Genomic DNA, 15,466 nt, shown 5'->3' on the forward strand with positions numbered 1-15,466 from the left:
GAATATACATGCACTGTTAGATACAAGAGAGGAATATACGTGCACTGTTAGATACAAGAGAGGAATATACATGCACTGTTAGATACAAGAGAGGAATATACATGCACTGTTAGATACAGGAGAGGAATATACATGCACTGTTAGATACAGGAGAGGAATATACGTGCACTGTTAGATACAGGATAGGAATATATGTGCACTGTTAGATACAGGAGAGGAATATATGTGCACTGTTAGATACAGGAGAGGAATATACGTGCACTGTTAGATACAGGAGAAGAATATATGTGCACTGTTAGATACAGGAGAGGAATATACGTGCACTGTTAGATACAGGAGAAGAATATATGTGCACTGTTAGATACAGGAGAGGAATATACCTGCACTGTTAGATGCAGGAGCGGAATATACGTGCACTGTTAGATAAAGGAGAGGAATATACTGTACACGCACTGTTAGATACAGGAGAGGAGTATACAGTATATGTGCACTGTTAGATACAGGAGAGGAATATATATGTGCACTGTTAGATACAGGATAGGAATATACGTGCACTGTTAGATAAAGGAGAGGAATATACTGTACACGCACTGTTAGATACAGGAGAGGAATATATATGTGCACTGTTAGAAACAGGATAGGAATATACGTGCACTGTTAGATACAGGAGAGGAATATATATGTGCACTGTTAGATACAGGATAGGAATATACGTGCACTGTTAGATACAGGAGAGGAATATACTGTACATTCACTGTTAGATACAGGAGAGGAATATACGTGCACTGTTAGATACAGGAGAGGAATATACGTGCACTGTTAGATACAGGATAGGAATATACGTACACTGTTAGATACAGGAGAGGAATATATATGTGCACTGTTAGATACAGGATAGGAATATATGTGCACTGTTAGATACAGAAGAGGAATATACTGTACATGCACTGTTAGATACAGGAGAGGAATATACGTGCACTGTTAGATACAGGAGAGGAATATACTGTACATGCACTGTTAGATACAGGAGAGGAATATACGTGCACTGTTAGATACAGGAGAGGAATATACGTGCACTGTTAGATACAGGAGAGGAATATACGTGCATTGTTAGATACAGGATAGGAATATACGTGCACTGTTAGATACAGGAGAGAATATACGTGCATTGTTAGATACAGGATAGGAATATACGTGCACTGTTAGATACAGGAGAGGAATATACGTGCATTGTTAGATACAGGATAGGAATATACGTGCACTGTTAGATACAGGAGAGGAATATACATGCATTGTTAGATACAGGATAGGAATATACGTGCACGGTTAGATACAGGATAGGAATATACGTGCACTGTTAGATACAGGATAGGAATATACGTGCACTGTTAGATACAGGAGAGGAATATATGTGCACTGTTAGATACAGGAGAGGAATATACTGTACGTGAACTCTTACATACAGGAGAGGAATATACGTGCACTGTTAGATACAGGAGAAGAATATACGTGCACTGTTAGATACAGGAGAGGAATATACTGTACGCAAACTCTTACATACAGGAGAGGAATATACGTGCACTGTTAGATACAGGAGAGGAATATATGTGCACTGTTAGATACAGGAGAGGAATATATGTGCACTGTTAGATACAGGAGAGGAATATACGTGCACTGTTAGATACAGGAGAAGAATATATGTGCACTGTTAGATACAGGAGAGGAATATACCTGCACTGTTAGATACAGGAGCAGAATATATGTGCACTGTTAGATACAGGAGAGGAATATATGTGCACTGTTAGATAAAGGAGAGGAATATACTGTACATGCACTGTTAGATACAGGAGAGGAATATACAGTATATGTGCACTGTTAGATACAGGAGAGGAATATACGTGCACTGTTAGATACAGGAGAGGAATATACGTGCACTGTTAGATACAGGAGAGGAATATACATGCACTGTTAGATACAGGAGAGGAATATATATGTGCACTGTTAGATACAGGATAGGAATATACGTGCACTGTTAGATACAGGAGAGGAATATATATGTGCACTGTTAGAAACAGGATAGGAATATATGTGCACTGTTACATACAGGAGAGGAATATACTGTACATTCACTGTTAGATACAGGAGAGGAATGTACGTGCACTGTTAGATACAGGAGAGGAATATACGTGCACTGTTAGATACAGGATAGGAATATACGTACACTGTTAGATACAGGAGAGGAATATATATGTGGACTGTTAGATACAGGATAGGAATATACGTGCACTGTTAGATACAGGAGAGGAATATACTGTACATGCACTGTTAGATACAGGAGAGGAATATACGTGCACTGTTAGATACAGGAGAGGAATATACTGTACATGCACTGTTAGATACAGGAGAGGAATATACGTGCACTGTTAGATACAGGAGAGGAATATACTGTACATGCACTGTTAGATACAGGATAGGAATATACGTGCATTGTTAGATACAGGATAGGAATATACGTGCACTGTTAGATACAGGAGAGGAATATACGTGCATTGTTAGATACAGGATAGGAATATACGTGCACTGTTAGATACAGGATAGGAATATACGTGCACTGTTAGATACAGGATAGGAATATACGTGCACTGTTAGATACAGGAGAGGAATATATGTGCACTGTTAGATACAGGAGAGGAATATACTGTACGTGAACTCTTACATACAGGAGAGGAATATACTTGCACTGTTAGATACAGGAGAGGAATATACGTGCACTGTTATATACAGGATAGGAATATACGTACACTGTTAGATACAGGAGAGGAATATATATGTGGACTGTTAGATACAGGATAGGAATATACGTGCACTGTTAGATACAGGAGAGGAATATACTGTACATGCACTGTTAGATACAGGAGAGGAATATACGTGCACTGTTAGATACAGGAGAGGAATATACTGTACGTGAACTCTTACATACAGGAGAGGAATATACGTGCACTGTTAGATACAGGAGAGGAATATATGTGCACTGTTAGATACAGGATAGGAATATACGTGCACTGTTAGATACAGGAGAGGAATATACGTGCACTGTTAGATACAGGAGAGGAATATACTGTACGTGAACTCTTACATACAGGAGAGGAATATACGTGCACTGTTAGATACAGGAGAGGAATATATGTGCACTGTTAGATACAGGAGAGGAATATACGTGCACTGTTAGATACAGGAGAGGAATATACGTGCACTGTTAGATACAGGAGAGGAATATACGTGCACTGTTAGATACAGGAGAGGAATATACGTGCACTGTTAGATACAGGAGAGGAATATACGTGCACTGTTAGATACAGGAGAGGAATATACGTGCACTGTTAGATACAAGAGAGGAATATATGTGCACTGTTAGATACAGGAGCGGAATATACGTGCACTGTTAGATACAGGAGAGGAATATATGTGCACTGTTAGATACAGGAGAGGAATATATGTGCACTGTTAGATACAGGAGAGGAATATACGTGCACTGTTAGATACAGGAGAGGAATATATGTGCACTGTTAGATACAGGATAGGAATATATGTGCACTGTTAGATACAGGAGAGGAATATACGTACACTGTTAGATACAGGAGATGAATATACAGTATATGTGCACTGTTAGATACAGGAGAGGAATATATGTGCACTGTTAGATACAGGAGAGGAATATACATGCACTGTTAGATACAGGAGAGGAATATACGTGCACTGTTAGATACAGGAGAGGAATATACGTGCACTGTTAGATACAGGAGAGGAATATACATGCACTGTTAGATACAGGAGAGGAATATACATGCACTGTTAGATACAAGAGAGGAATATACGTGCACTGTTAGATACAGGAGAGGAATATACATGCACTGTTAGATACAAGAGAGGAATATACATGCACTGTTAGATACAAGAGAGGAATATACATGCACTGTTAGATACAAGAGAGGAATATACGTGCACTGTTAGATACAAGAGAGGAATATACATACACTGTTAGATACAAGAGAGGAATATACATGCACTGTTAGATACAGGAGAGGAATATACATGCACTGTTAGATACAGGAGAGGAATATACGTGCACTGTTAGATACAGGAGAGGAATATATGTGCACTGTTAGATACAGGAGAGGAATATATGTGCACTGTTAGATACAGGAGAGGAATATACGTGCACTGTTAGATACAGGAGAAGAATATATGTGCACTGTTAGATACAGGAGAGGAATATACGTGCACTGTTAGATACAGGAGAAGAATATATGTGCACTGTTAGATACAGGAGAGGAATATACCTGCACTGTTAGATGCAGGAGCGGAATATACGTGCACTGTTAGATAAAGGAGAGGAATATACTGTACACGCACTGTTAGATACAGGAGAGGAGTATACAGTATATGTGCACTGTTAGATACAGGAGAGGAATATATATGTGCACTGTTAGATACAGGATAGGAATATACGTGCACTGTTAGATAAAGGAGAGGAATATACTGTACACGCACTGTTAGATACAGGAGAGGAATATATATGTGCACTGTTAGAAACAGGATAGGAATATACGTGCACTGTTAGATACAGGAGAGGAATATATATGTGCACTGTTAGATACAGGATAGGAATATACGTGCACTGTTAGATACAGGAGAGGAATATACTGTACATTCACTGTTAGATACAGGAGAGGAATGTACGTGCACTGTTAGATACAGGAGAGGAATATACGTGCACTGTTAGATACAGGATAGGAATATACGTACACTGTTAGATACAGGAGAGGAATATATATGTGCACTGTTAGATACAGGATAGGAATATATGTGCACTGTTAGATACAGAAGAGGAATATACTGTACATGCACTGTTAGATACAGGAGAGGAATATACGTGCACTGTTAGATACAGGAGAGGAATATACTGTACATGCACTGTTAGATACAGGAGAGGAATATACGTGCACTGTTAGATACAGGAGAGGAATATACGTGCACTGTTAGATACAGGAGAGGAATATACGTGCATTGTTAGATACAGGATAGGAATATACGTGCACTGTTAGATACAGGAGAGAATATACGTGCATTGTTAGATACAGGATAGGAATATACGTGCACTGTTAGATACAGGAGAGGAATATACGTGCATTGTTAGATACAGGATAGGAATATACGTGCACTGTTAGATACAGGAGAGGAATATACATGCATTGTTAGATACAGGATAGGAATATACGTGCACGGTTAGATACAGGATAGGAATATACGTGCACTGTTAGATACAGGATAGGAATATACGTGCACTGTTAGATACAGGAGAGGAATATATGTGCACTGTTAGATACAGGAGAGGAATATACTGTACGTGAACTCTTACATACAGGAGAGGAATATACGTGCACTGTTAGATACAGGAGAGGAATATATGTGCACTGTTAGATACAGGAGAGGAATATATGTGCACTGTTAGATACAGGAGAGGAATATATGTGCACTGTTAGATACAGGAAAGGAATATATGTGCACTGTTAGATACAGGAGAGGAATATACGTGCACTGTTAGATACAGGAGAGGAATATACGTGCACTGTTAGATACAGGAGAGGAATATACGTGCACTGTTAGATACAGGAGAGGAATATAAGTGCACTGTTAGATACAGGAGAGGAATATACGTGCACTGTTAGATACAGGAGAGGAATATATGTGCACTGTTAGATACAGGAGCGGAATATACGTGCACTGTTAGATACAGGAGAGGAATATATGTGCACTGTTAGATACAGGAGAGGAATATACGTGCACTGTTAGATACAGGAGAGGAATATACGTGCACTGTTAGATACAGGAGAGGAATATATGTGCACTGTTAGATACAGGAGAGGAATATATGTGCACTGTTAGATACAGGAGAGGAATATATGTGCACTGTTAGATACAGGATAGGAATATACATGCACTGTTAGATACAGGAGAGGAATATACATGCACTGTTAGATACAAGAGAGGAATATACATGCACTGTTAGATACAAGAGAGGAATATACGTGCACTGTTAGATACAAGAGAGGAATATACGTGCACTGTTAGATACAAGAGAGGAATATACATGCACTGTTAGATACAAGAGAGGAATATACATGCACTGTTAGATACAGGAGAGAAATATACATGCACTGTGACATACAGGAGAGGAATATATGTGCACTGTTAGATACAGGAGAGGAATATTTGTGCACTGTTAGATACAGGAGAGGAATATACATGCACTGTTAGATACAAGAGAGGAATATACGTGCACTGTTAGATACAAGAGATGAATATACGTGCACTGTTAGATACAAGAGAGGAATATACATGCACTGTTAGATACAAGAGAGGAATATGCATGCACTGTTAGATACAGGAGATAAATATACATGCACTGTGACATACAGGAGAGGAATATATGTGCACTGTTAGATACAGGATAGGAATATACATGCACTGTTAGATACAGGAGAGGAATATACAGTATATGTGCACTGTTAGATACAGGAGAGGAATATATGTGCACTGTTAGATACAAGAGAGGAATATACATGCACTGTTAGATACAAGAGAGGAATATACATGCACTGTTAGATACAGGAGAGGAATATACGTGCACTGTTAGATACAGGAGAGGAATATATGTGCACTGTTAGATACAGGAGAGGAATATATGTGCACTGTTAGATACAGGAGAGGAATATATGTGCACTGTTAGATACAGGAGAGGAATATATGTGCACTGTTAGATACAGGAGAGGAATATACATGCACTGTTAGATACAGGAGAGGAATATACGTGCACTGTTAGATACAGGAGAGGAATATACGTGCACTGTTAGATACAGGAGAGGAATATAAGTGCACTGTTAGATACAGGAGAGGAATATACGTGCACTGTTAGATACAGGAGAGGAATATATGTGCACTGTTAGATACAGGAGCGGAATATACGTGCACTGTTAGATACAGGAGAGGAATATATGTGCACTGTTAGATACAGGAGAGGAATATACGTGCACTGTTAGATACAGGAGAGGAATATATGTGCACTGTTAGATACAGGAGAGGAATATATGTGCACTGTTAGATACAGGAGAGGAATATATGTGCACTGTTAGATACAGGATAGGAATATACATGCACTGTTAGATACAGGAGAGGAATATACATGCACTGTTAGATACAAGAGAGGAATATACATGCACTGTTAGATACAAGAGAGGAATATACGTGCACTGTTAGATACAAGAGAGGAATATACATGCACTGTTAGATACAGGAGAGAAATATACATGCACTGTGACATACAGGAGAGGAATATATGTGCACTGTTAGATACAGGAGAGGAATATTTGTGCACTGTTAGATACAGGAGAGGAATATACATGCACTGTTAGATACAAGAGAGGAATATACGTGCACTGTTAGATACAAGAGATGAATATACGTGCACTGTTAGATACAAGAGAGGAATATACATGCACTGTTAGATACAAGAGAGGAATATACATGCACTGTTAGATACAGGAGAGAAATATACATGCACTGTGACATACAGGAGAGGAATATATGTGCACTGTTAGATACAGGATAGGAATATACATGCACTGTTAGATACAGGAGAGGAATATACAGTATATGTGCACTGTTAGATACAGGAGAGGAATATATGTGCACTGTTAGATACAGGAGAGGAATATACATGCACTGTTAGATACAGGAGAGGAATATACGTGCACTGTTAGATACAGGAGAGGAATATACGTGCACTGTTAGATACAGGAGAGGAATATACGTGCACTGTTAGATACAGTAGAGGAATATACATGCACTGTTAGATACAGGAGAGGAATATACATGCACTGTTAGATACAAGAGAGGAATATACGTGCACTGTTAGATATAGGAGAGGAATATACATGCACTGTTAGATACAAGAGAGGAATATACGTGCACTGTTAGATACAAGAGAGGAATATACATGCACTGTTAGATACAAGAGAGGAATATACGTGCACTGTTAGATACAAGAGAGGAATATACATGCACTGTTAGATACAAGAGAGGAATATACATGCACTGTTAGATACAGGAGAGGAATATACATGCACTGTTAGATACAGGAGAGGAATATACGTGCACTGTTAGATACAGGAGAGGAATATACATGCACTGTTAGATACAAGAGAGGAATATACGTGCACTGTTAGATACAAGAGAGGAATATACGTGCACTGTTAGATACAAGAGAGGAATATACATGCACTGTTAGATACAAGAGAGGAATATACATGCACTGTTAGATACAGGAGAGAAATATACATGCACTGTTACATACAGGAGAGGAATATACGTGCACTGTTAGATATAGGAGAGGAATATACGTGCATTGTTAGATACAGGAGAGAAATATACGTGCACTGTTAGATACAGGATAGGAATATACGTGCATTGTTAGATACAGGAGAGAAATATACGTGCACTGTTAGATACAAGAGAGGAATATACGTGCACTGTTAGATATAAAAGAGGAATATACGTGCACTGTTAGATACAGGAGAGGAATATACGTGCACTGTTAGATACATAAGAGGAATATACGTGCACTGTTAGATACAGGAGAGGAATATACGTGCACTGTTAGATATAAAAGAGGAATATACGTGCATTGTTAGATACAGGAGAGAAATATACGTGCACTGTTAGATACAAGAGAGGAATATACGTGCACTGTTAGATATAAAAGAGGAATATACGTGCACTGTTAGATACAGGAGAGGAATATACGTGCACTGTTAGATACAGGAGAGGAATATACTGTACATTCACTGTTAGATACAGGAGAGGAATATACAGTATATGTGCACTGTAAGATACAGGAGAGAAATATACATGCACTGTTAGATACATGAGAGGAATATACATGCACTGTTAGATACAGGAGAGGAATATACGTGCACTGTTAGATACAGGAGAGGAATATACATGCACTGTTAGATACAGGAGAGGAATATACGTGCACTGTTAGATACAGGAGAGGAATATACGTGCACTGTTAGATACAGGAGAGGAATATACGTGCACTGTTAGATACAGGAGAGAAATATACGTGCACTGTTAGATACAGGAGAGGAATATACGTGCACTGTTAGATACAGGAGAGGAATATACGTGCATTGTTAGATACAGGAGAGGAATATACGTGCACTGTTAGATACAGGAGAGAAATATACGTGCACTGTTAGATACAGGACAGGAATATACTGCACGTGCACTCTTACATACAGGAGAGGAATTTACAGTTCTGCTTTCATGTAGACAACACCAGGACTAACCAGGGTTTCCAGCTCCAGAAACGTCAGACTGAAAATATCCACCTTAATTGTGCTGCAAAGACAAACCAGAGATTACAGACAGACAGGGCAGTGCTGGGTATTGCAGAATAACTAATTCCTTTCTACAGAGATGTATGCAGCGTGTTCTGCCTCAATGGGGCATAGAATATTACATAGCCTCTGTTAATATTTATGTTGTTATAGTTAAGAAATTATATATTTTTATGCCATTTTTCTCAAGGCTTCCCTATGTTTATTCTGTACTGCCATCTAGTGACCCTTTTTGGTAATGCTCCTGTTTTCTATAGTATCTTACCTCTGACCTATTATGCATTTCCTTTTTGTGTATTGCTCCGCCCTTGTAGTTTGATGATGTTTTCCTGTGTCATGACTGCAGCTAACAGGCCTCATGTAACAAGCACTCATGTTAATTACATTGCAAGCTACGATCAGTATCATCTTTTGAACGCTTAAATACTGTAACCATTCATTCATCTGCTGTATTTTATTATCTGCTGTAACCTGATATTCAGAATAAAGCAACTTTGTGGATGGACAAGGTATTGGTGAGTTCAGCTATCTGACAAGGATTGTCTGGGACAGAATTTCACAATGCATGTCAGTTTTGTCACACTTTAATGATCAACCAGCCAAATTGAGAGACTCTATAGATCACCTATCTGCTGTGTATGAACGCTACCAGCGGCTGTCTGCAAAATACACAGCCTTCTTACAGGACTTTAATATAGAGGACTCTTCAGCAGAACTGACTAGGACTGATGCACTGGACCAACATAGAGATCTCTTAGTGCAAACCGCTAAAGAAAAGGCAGAGTTCCGCATTGCTCAACTGCAGGAGACCAGATCTCATAGATCCACATCAACTAAGCTCACTGCACGTTCTTCTAGATCCTCTCGCTCCAGAAGTTCAACATTAAGCGACAAGCTAATAGAGGCCCGTGCTGATGCGGAATCAAAAAAAGCGCAAAGATCCTTTACCAGAAGGGAAGCAGAAATGGAAGCCCAAGCAAAGCACAAAGGGCTGCCCAGAAAGCACAAAGGGCTGCCCAGCAAGCAGAGGTGGATTTCCAAATAAAGGTACTGCAAATGGAAAAGAAAGAAGCAGCAGCCCTAGCAAGGCTGAAAGTCCTTCAACAAGCAATAGGAGAAAGTTCTAATTCAGATTGCCATATCCCAGCAGATCTGGAAAACCCAGTTGAACGCACTAGTAAATACGTGCTAAAGCATAATATTTGCAACGATACAGAGTCATCTCCTGTGCCTCCTACTAACACCATCGTTCTCAATCTCAACACAGAGACCTCTCAGAACCAAATGCCTGAGTCTCTTGAAATCCACAACACAAGTGCATCTAAGCAGCAAACCGCATCACCTCCCGCTGACTTCCAGTGACAAGCCGCAGCTCAAGCCACAGCCAGCAGAAGCCTTAGAGACTACACCACAGTTGAATGCTTTTACAACATCATTTTATCCTGGTAAACTTCACCCTTCTTCACCAAAGAACTTTCACACCCAAGGGGTTCCTCAAGTTACTTTGGCATCAAAGAGTGAGAGATCAGACTTGACTGACTTCGCCAGATACATGATACGCCGTGAGCTCATTAACACAAGCCTCCCAAGGTTTGACGACTGTCCAGAGAGCTACAGGGCCTGGAGATCAACCTTCAAGGCTGCTACCACTGATCTTGACCTTACAACCAAGGATGAACTTGATTTGCTCATAAAGTGGCTGGGGGCAGAATCTGCAGATCATGTTAAAAGACTGAGAACAGTACATGTTGACCACCCAGATGCAGGCCTTGTTGCTGCATGGGCAAGACTTGAGCAAGCCTATGGTAGCTCTGAAGTCATAAAAAGCGCTCTGTTCAAGAGACTGCAAAACTTCCCGAAAATAGGGAACAAAGACTATCGCAAGCTCCAAGAACTAAGTGACCTCCTCATGGAGCTAGAGTTGGCAAAGACAGACCCACGTCTACCTGGACTAAGCTTTCTGGACACTGCTCATGGTGTCAATCCAGTGGTGTCTAAACTGCCATGTAACCTGCAAGAGAAATGGGTACAACAGGGCTCAAGATACAAAAAAGACTATAACGTATCCTTTCCTCCATTCTCTTTTGCAGGTACATCAGCGATCAAGCCTGGATGAGAAACAATCCCAGCTTCAGCTTCTGCGAACCCAACTTGCCTGCTTCATCATCCAACCAACATCATCAAGGTATGATAACGCGGCAGCTAAACGAAGAGACTTTAATAGAGCAATATCTGTTAAAAGGACAGACATCTCACCAACCGTATCCTCTCCTGCACACCAGAGTGACTCGGGCAAGCGAGATAAAGATCCTAATCGTCAGTGCCCTATTCACAGGAAGCCTCACCCTCTTAAGAAATGTCGTGGGCTTAGGGCAAAGACTTTACAAGAGCGCAGGGAGATTCTTCAGAAACTTGGAGTATGCTATAGGTGTTGTGCTTCTTATGGTCACTTTGCTAAAGACTGTAAAATTGTTATAAGGTGCACAGAATGCAGTAGCGACAGACACGTTACAGCTACTGCAACTTCCAGACAACCCACAGCAGCTAACTGCCTCCACCCCTGTCTCAATTCATGGCGGGGAGCAACAAAGTCGTGCTCCAGTCACAGCGAGTGTTTCCTCTGCATGCACAGAAGTATGTGGAGAAGGCTTAGACTACAAATGCTGTGCCAAGGTATGTCTAGTCAAGATTTACCCACAGGATCAACCTGAGAAAGTTGCTAGGATGTATTCTATAATAGATGAACAGAGCAACAGATCCCTGGTTAAGCCTAAATTCTTTGAGATCTTCGGCATAGAGGGTCATGCAACACCGTATACTCTCAGAACCTGCTCTGGCCGTGTAGAGTCCTTTGGCAGAAGGGCCAATGGATTCATGGTCTCTCATATCAAAGGAAACAAAGGCATACCCCTACCAACATTAGATGAGTGTGACCAGATACCAGACGAAAGGGAAGAGATTCCTACTCCAGAGGCTGCTTATCACCATCCTCACTTAAGGCACCTTGTTGATGAGATTCCGGCAATGGACATGAATGCCGAAATCTTGGTCCTGCTAGGAAGAGACATTCTCAGAGTACATAAGGTACGCGAGCAGTGCGATGGACCTGACGATGCCCCTTATGCACAAAGACTGGCTGGGTGATAGTGGGCAATGTATGCTTGAATAGTATGCGTACATCATCTGAGATCCACTCCTTCAAAACTTACATATTAGGAAATGGACGTGCATCCCACTTCAAACAGTGCTCTCTCCATCATTGAAGTAAGGGAAAAGCCTCCTGACATCATCCAAATACCTGATGTTACTCCTATACTTTGTAATGACAATCTGGGTACCACAGTGTTTTGTACTACAAGTGATGACAACAAAATAGCCTTGCCAGTTGAAGACAGAGAATTCATCAAAGTAATGGACAAAGAATTCTTCAAGGACGCGTCTAACAACTGGGTTGCACCATTGCCTTTTCGTGCTGCAAGGGTCAAACTCCCAAACAGGCATTATCCAGATTCAACTCACTTCAACGAACACTAAAGAATAGGCCCGAAATGAAGGACCATTTCATTGCCTTTATGAAAAGAATCTTTGACAATGATCATGCCAAACCAGCTCCACCACTTCAAAAACTCCAAGAGTGCTGGTACCTGCCCTGCTTCGGAGTGTATCATCCACGTAAGCCAAAACAAATCAGGGTAGTGTTCGACTCCAGTGCCAAGCATCAAGGCGTATCCCTGAACGATGTTATTCTCACTGGTCCTAACCTAACCAACAACCTTGTAGGTGTACTTATGAGGTTCAGAAGAGAGCCAGTTGCCATAACTGCTGATATTGAACAAATGTTTCATTGCTTCGTTGTACAAGAAGACCATAGGAACTTCCTAAGGTTTCTGTGGTACCGTGACAACAACATGGACAATGAAATGATTGAGTACCGCATGAAGGTACATGTTTTTGGAAATAGCCCTTCACCTGCTGTTGCAACATACAGTTTACGAAGAACTGCTCTTGACGGAGAAAAGGAGTATGGTGTGGATGCTCGACACTTCGTTGAGAGAGACTTCTATGTCGACGATGGACTTAAATCTTTACCTGTAGAGGTAGAAGCCATAGATCTGCTCCAAAGGACACAAGGTATGCTTTCTGAGGATAACCTCAGACTACACAAGATTGCATCAAATAGTGTTGCTGTTATGAAGGCCTTTCAACCTGGCAACCACGCCACAGGGTTTAAAGACTTAAATCTGGGAATGGACATTCCACCTGTACAGAGAAGTCTGGGCATACGGTGGCACTTGTTAAAGGACACCTTTGGCTTTCAAGTCAGCTCTGCAGATAAGCCATTTACCAAATGTGGTATTCTGTCGGTGGTGAACAATCTATACAATCCACTGGGATTTGTGGCCCCCATCACCATACAAGGAAAAGCCCTATTGAGACAGCTCTCAGAGACTATTAAAGATTGGGATGCTCCACTACCAATAGACAAGCTTTCAAGGTGGGAGTCCTGGAAACATTCTCTACATGCCTTAGATGGAATTTGTATACCACGTTGCTACACTTCAGCTTCCCTTGCTACAAGTCAGAGAAAAGAGCTTCACATTTTCTCAGATGCATCTACTGAGGCCATAGCAGCTGTTGCCTACTTCAAGGTAAGAGACTCTTCTAATCAAACCCATATAGGGTTTCTGTTTGGGAAAGCTAAGTTAGCTCCGAAGCCTGAACACACAATTCCCAGACTTGAACTTTGTGGGACCGTGCTAGCTGTAGAAATTGCAGATTTCATTCTGCGGGAGCTAGACATTCAGATAGACGACATCAAGTTCTACACAGATAGCAAGGTTGTTCTGGGCTACATATACAACCAGACTAAACGTTTCTATGTCTATGTCAGCAACCGTGTAGAAAAAATCAGGAAATCATCTAAGCCCAAAGAATGGCAACGTCTGAACCCTAACATCAAGGTTGGAGATCTCGTTTTCCTCAAGGACCAGCAAGCTGAAAGAATCAAATTGCCCATGGGACTGATTGTAAAGAGCATTCCTAGTGATGATGGAAAGGTGCGTAGGGTGGAGGTGAAAGTTGCAAGACAAGGGACTATAAAAACTTTCATCAGACCGATCACGGAACTTATCTTGCTCTTGCCCTTTGGAGACTGAATTACTTATGTATGCTGTTGGATTCTTCCTGTGACTTCAAGAAGGAAGTATCTTGAACTTTAATTGACACAACTTGAAGCTTATATTATAGTTGTTCTTGCATTATATGTATGTTCTCCTTATATCTTTCAGATCTTCAAGACATCTCTGCAAATTACATTGTTATGCATAACTTCCGTTATGATTTAAATAGTGACATTTACTATGCCAGACGGGGAGTGTGCTGCCTCAATGGGGCATAGAATATTGCATTGCCTCTGTTAATATTCATTTTTTCTCAAGGCTTCCCTATTTTTAATTCTGTACTGCCATCTAGTGACCCTTTTTGGTAATGCTCCTGTTTTCTATAGTATCTTACCTCTGACCTATTATGCATTTCCTTTTTGTGTATTGCTCCGCCCTTGTAGTTTTATGATGTTTTCCTGTGTCATGACTGCAGCTAACAGGCCTCATGTAACAAACACTCATGTTAATACATTGCAAGCTATGATCAGTATCATCTTTTGACCGCTTAAATACTGTAACCATTCATCTGCTGTATTTTACTATCTGCTGTAACCTGATATTCAGAATAAAGCAACTTTGTGGATGGACAAGGTATTGGTGAGTTCAGCTATCTGACAAGGATTGTCTGCAGTGATTGTATCTTCTTATACAGGCCAGGCATAGAGGTCTCAGCAAGGGATAGATTATTATTACAACTATCGGAGTCAGAATACAGCGCTACAGTGCAGTGCTCCACTGTGTCACACTATCCCAAACGCTACAGTGCAGTGCTCCACTGTGTTACACTATCCCAAACACTACAGTGCAGCGCTCCACTGTGTCACACTATCCCAAACACTACAA

At 40.6% G+C, this 15,466-nt stretch overlaps 1 protein-coding gene across 2 annotated transcripts in view; it reads right to left on the minus strand.

Annotated features, from left to right (window-relative positions):
• The window catches only part of UNC13D (unc-13 homolog D), a 422,729-nt gene that overhangs the window by 166,971 nt on the left and 240,292 nt on the right, over positions 1-15,466 (minus strand). For both annotated transcript variants that reach the window (XM_053709129.1, XM_053709134.1), the window contains exon 19: positions 9,411-9,462. In XM_053709129.1, coding sequence (XP_053565104.1) covers positions 9,411-9,462 — 52 coding nt within the window. The remainder of the gene's footprint in view (positions 1-9,410; positions 9,463-15,466) is intronic.

The sequence above is a fragment of the Bombina bombina genome, chromosome 1, assembly GCF_027579735.1.
Source record: "Bombina bombina isolate aBomBom1 chromosome 1, aBomBom1.pri, whole genome shotgun sequence".
In the NCBI taxonomy this organism is placed as follows: Eukaryota; Metazoa; Chordata; class Amphibia; order Anura; family Bombinatoridae; genus Bombina; species Bombina bombina.